At 37.9% G+C, this 4,871-nt stretch overlaps 1 protein-coding gene across 2 annotated transcripts; it reads right to left on the bottom strand.

Annotated features, from left to right (window-relative positions):
- Positions 1–267: 267 nt before the first annotated feature.
- On the bottom strand, positions 268–4,486 carry arfrp1 (ADP-ribosylation factor related protein 1). Of its 2 annotated transcripts, XM_008410271.2 has the most exons (7): positions 4,129–4,482; positions 3,184–3,271; positions 2,927–3,009; positions 2,449–2,530; positions 2,271–2,341; positions 1,136–1,236; positions 268–643 (listed from the first exon to the last, which is right to left on the bottom strand). In XM_008410271.2, the coding sequence occupies exons 1-7, from the start codon at positions 4,219–4,221 to the stop codon at positions 556–558; spliced, it is 606 nt and encodes a 201-aa protein (XP_008408493.1). In that variant the 5' UTR covers positions 4,222–4,482; the 3' UTR covers positions 268–555. The 2 variants fall into 2 exon arrangements, 1 of the variants encoding a protein (XP_008408493.1); XR_533794.2 differs by lacking the exon at positions 268–643 and having other exon boundaries at positions 1,148–1,236; positions 2,271–2,354; positions 4,129–4,486.
- Between the last annotated feature and the right edge of the window lie 385 nt (positions 4,487–4,871).

Genomic DNA, 4,871 nt, shown 5'->3' with positions numbered 1-4,871 from the left:
CCCTGTGGGGAGGGTGGTTGTGCTTTGACATGGGGAGTAAAGGTTTATATTGTTCTCTTTTTCTTCACAGAGAGTTAAAAGCAGCTGAACAAATAAGACTTTCAAGAAAACGTATTTAAATAAAAAGAATGTTTGAACACTCATTTTTAACCCTGCGTCCTCAAATATGTTGTGACCTTTTGGATGTAACAGATATTAAATGTTGAACTTCATGGCCAGACACGCCTAAACCTGTAAATAAAGGAAAAATGAATTTAAGGACCCGACTAAAGTAATGAAAACTTGATGTATTTATAAGAGAAGTGACATATCAATGTTTCCTTGCTGTCAGTGAGGCTCAGTTTACTGTGCAGTTCACTACTGATCTCTAGAAAATGTATCACCCCAAGTTCACAGTGCAAAATCAACCTGTACAGTCACACCGTAACAAGAGTCCAAAGAGAAAAACTTCCAACTAGTGTAAAACTAGAAAAACAGAATGTCATCAACTCCAGGGGTCGCATGGAATGTCCAAAAACTCAGCCAACGTCCAGAATATGTGGGGTCAGCCATGTTTTAGGTGATGTCCTTCTGCCTGGGCGGCCGGTGAATGTTCCTCACCACACACTTCACCATCCACTGAATGCCTTCGTTCACTCCGTCCCTGCAGCACAACGAGGGAAGAATCAGCAACAGGTGGACTTTTTTCACAAAGTGTCTCAAACTGATGTTGAACTGAATCTGAAAGATGTTGATAAATATGTGTCCGACATTTTCCACCTCTTATTATTCTGGCACTTAGAATTTCCAAAATTATTTCCAACTACCTAAAACAAGAGAAGCTTTATTGGTTTAACTTAAGACTGTGAGAAAAAAGTAAATAAGTGTTTTTTATTCGGTGTATGTATGTTTCTACTACATCCACTTGCCTCTTAAAAAAATGATACATTGTTAATGTTTGTGGTGAAAGGAGTGATTTCTGTTTTCTTTTAGGTAGTGAGGATGCCCTTGACATGTGCCAACAGTCCAAACATCAAAGTGTGCATTCAACAAGCTGCAAGTATTAACCTTCCCACATTTATTAAGTGCCAAAAACACAAATAACTCTTTATATTGTCTGCTGAAGCACAGTGCCACAGCCCAGAGGTATTCGTACCCTGTGAGGGCAGTGCAGGGCTGCACTAAACAGTCTCTTTTGCCGATCTTTGGTGCCGAGTCACTGAAGGCTGTTTTGATGTCTGGAACCGACAAACGACTCTGAGAAGAGAAAAAATACACATCACAACCGTCAAAAGCAACACGAGGGCAAAGTACTACACTCACAAACTCTTTTCTGGTTTGTCAAATACTGTTGATATTTTATTTGCCATTTTTAACAAGTCAAAATGGACAAAGAGAAAAAAGAAAAATCAATGTTCACTAAAGCCAAATATCATAAGATTATTACTCTGATTTAAAAAAAGGTCAGAAACCATCAAACCCAGAGGAAAAGAAGATTAATTTCTGCTTTTTTTACATCGCTGCCATCTCCATGTAAAGTCAGGAGTGTAAAAACTTGGTTTTGTTCCTTTTTTGTTCTTCTGAGTCAAAATCACCACCTGTTCTCAACAGAGTGTGACTTTTACAGTAGCTGCATTATTTCCTTTACAAATGAGCGCAGATGTTTGTCTATATTCTGCTAGTGTCCCCCAAATAATTGCACAATTGCAGTGTTTCCATTAAATAAGACATTAACACATGAATGAGCTTGTTCACATGATAAGTGATTAAAACTCATGGCAGTGATGAATGTAAACAGTTATATGAGATATATTCATAATTCAGCGTTCATCGTCTCAGTCATCAACTTTTTATGGACTGTGATGCTGCGACAGCTCTGGTGGACCCAGCTGAAAAATGTGTTTGTTTTTTGTTTGTTTGTTTCCCCAAAATTGCTGTGTTTCCATTAAGCGGATTTGTGCAGCTCTGTGGGGAATGGAAACACGGCTAGTGTTTGAAATCGGTGGTGAGCAGATTGCAGTTTTCTCACAGAGTGTCTCTGAGAGATCAGGCCTTTAAAAGACCTGATTACAATTTGGGCTGATATTGAATTTGTTCTCCGAAAAGTCCTTAAATGTAGTGACCGAGTCACTGAGTCGGTAACAGTGGGGTAAATGTTGCTAACTGCACAGGTGCAGATGTGACCTGGTGGGTTATAAGATCAGTTTCACATGTAAATGTCAGTCGATTGCCATTCTGCTAAAAATTAGGGAAATGAACATGAATATCGGAGTAATGAAGGGTTACTGTACCGGTACATCCTGCTTGTTGGCAAGAATGAGGAGTGGAACGCCTTCTAACGCCTCACTGCAGATCATTTTCTCTGGAAAACAATCCTGATACAATTCATGTAGGTCTAAACGGTTATTTATCTTTTCACTACAATAAAGTGACTTGATTTTTTTGCCATAAAATCAAAACAGAACTTACCAAAGGCTTCCTTTGACTCTGAAAGGCGCTCTTCATCAGTTGAATCAATCACGTAGATGACTCCGTGAGACTCGGCGTAGTACTACAGCATGAAAGAAAAGGTAGTTTTTACAACAACAGCAGAATGTTTTACAGACAGTTCTGTATGAGCAAAAAACTCAAATCAACACACTGGATCCATCCTAACCTTTGGCTGTTTATTGGGATAAAATTTGATAACAATTTTGAAAAGTACTTAAAAATTCAAACATTTCTTTTTCCCTAAAATATTCAACCTAAACATTTACTGTAGATGTACAATAGAAATGCTCTCATGGAAAAAATAGTGCAGAAAATAGTAAAAATACCGTTCCCAACGCAATACTGTAAGTTTTGACTTTTTTGACAACATTAAATCAAAATTCTTATTTTTCATGATACGATAAATGCCAACCCCTAAAAGAGAATTCATATTGCTGGTGCTTCATTTGTAGCATACTTTGTCCCAGAGAGACTGCAGCTCCTCCTGACCGCCCAGATCCCAGAACATTAGGCGAGCCTTGCCGACGTCGATGGTGCCAACTGCGAAGAAAAGAGAAAGATCCATGAGAAATGCTGCGACACAGCGGAACAATTTCAAACAGCTTCTGTTTGTAACTACAGAAGTCTGAACAACAGGCACGAGTATCTGAATTAGGACAAACAAATCTGTGTGGTTTCAGAAGCCTTCGAAACACAATTTAAATATCAGCTTACTGTTTAACCCAACCGTTGTTGTGACTTTGGACAGATTCATCCCCTTGTAGTTTTTACTGAACTTAGTCTTGGTCTGTTCCAGAAAAGTCTGCAGACAGAAAGAGAGTAACAGTTGGTTCCCTGGATCATAACGGACATACAAGCTGCAAACTCTACAGCAGATTCGACTGATCAAACTAATCAGAACAATGCTGAAGAAAATAAATGCAACTATGACAAAATGTTGGTCTTGCTTGGTGAAGAGGATGGTAAACCAGGTAAACGAGTGGCTTCTTGTAGTTACCAAATCTCCAAAAACAGCTTTTAGATGCTATCTGTATAGCAACCAGATCTTTTGGAGCAACATTGCTAAAAATCCTTTATTATTTAGTAAAATCCAACTATTAAGCACTGTGGAGGATGTGTGATGTTTGTATCCGTTCTGAGGGACATGGAACCTGTTCTGGGTCCATGAAACAAATGAGTTTTAGTGTGAGATGAGTGAAGAGAAGCTAAGAACCTGCTAAAGCTGATGGCTAAAACTGGTACTACAGCGTTTAACGTTCAGTTTCTGTACAAACATCAATGGCTGAAGTGCCAATGTCAAAAGAAGAAGCCGTTTCTCCAACAGCGACATACAACAACAGCGAATGCAGTTCAGAACAGACTCCTCCATTTTTTGGAGGAATGGGCCAAAAAAATTCCAGCAAACTGTTGTGAAAAACTTGTGGAAGGAAATCCAAAACGGTTGATCACATTAAATAAATCCACCAAAAAATGCTAAGAAATTAATGCTAGTATAAATAAATATCTTCTGTTCCATACAAAGTTAAAAGACTTAGTTTTAATTGAAGCTCCACTGATTCTTAAACCAAAATAGGATCTTCTCTTTGCACTTTTTACAACCACACAATAACATTAGAGGAAGGAAAACAAGAAGTAAACGTCAGGAAGACGTTTACATACCGTCTTTCCTGCATTATCCAGCCCCAGGATCAACACGCAGTATTCGTCCTTCTGAAACATGTACTTGTATAATCCAGACAACAGAGTGTACATTTTGGATCAGCTGAAAGAGGTACTGATGCGCAACTCCTGCTGTTAGCTTGGTTTAGCTAAACACCCGTGAGTCTGTCACGGCAATACGTTTCACTTTGATGTCATTATATACAGAAAACAGCTAGCTGTGCTAAAACAGCCCGATAACCGAAAACGCGTCTAATAAATATTGGAAAACAAATACGCAGTGTTACACGACGACAATGTTCTTCTTCTTCGTCGTCTTTTTTCTTCTTCTTCTTGACAGTGCAAAAGCCGAAATGTGAATTCTCGCCACCCACTGGTCTGGAGTGAGGGATGTGGGGGAAAAAAAATAATAAAAGAAAAGAATTAAAAGAAAAGAATTAAAAGAAAAAAAGAGAGAAAATCCCCGATTCTTTTTATACACTTGATTTGTAAATATTATGTAAATATGTAAATATTCGGGAAAAAAAGAAAGAAAAAAGATAATAATGATCTTTTTGGCTGTTGGTAGAGCTGTTGCCTTGCAGCAAGAAGGTTCTGGGTTTAGCGAGACCTTCCACTGTTTTTCTTTTTAAATATTTTGTGTGTTACCACAAGGTAAATTTTTCAAATTTCACTCGTGTGTTTAGGGAGGAAAAATAAATAAATAAAACATATATATATATATATTTTTTACAACTATATAT

This window comes from Poecilia reticulata, linkage group LG5, assembly GCF_000633615.1.
Source record: "Poecilia reticulata strain Guanapo linkage group LG5, Guppy_female_1.0+MT, whole genome shotgun sequence".
Lineage (NCBI taxonomy): Eukaryota > Metazoa > Chordata > Actinopteri > Cyprinodontiformes > Poeciliidae > Poecilia > Poecilia reticulata.
The sequence above is the reverse complement of the archived record's forward strand: the minus strand, read 5'-3'. Positions and strand labels throughout refer to the sequence as shown.

What these genes read in the sequence shown, in the direction of transcription:
- arfrp1 (XM_008410271.2), bottom strand. Translation starts at nt 4,221, where the DNA reads ATGTACACTCTGTTGTCTGGATTATACAAGTACATGTTTCAGAAGGAC. An exon ending in TGCAGTCTCTCTGGGACAAA is followed by an intron (nt 2,531 to 2,926) that starts GTATGCTACAAA and finishes TTCATGCTGTAG; the next exon opens with TACTACGCCGAGTCTCACGG. An exon ending in CCCTGCACTGCCCTCACAGG is followed by an intron (nt 644 to 1,135) that starts GTACGAATACCT and finishes GTTGTGCTGCAG; the next exon opens with GGACGGAGTGAACGAAGGCA.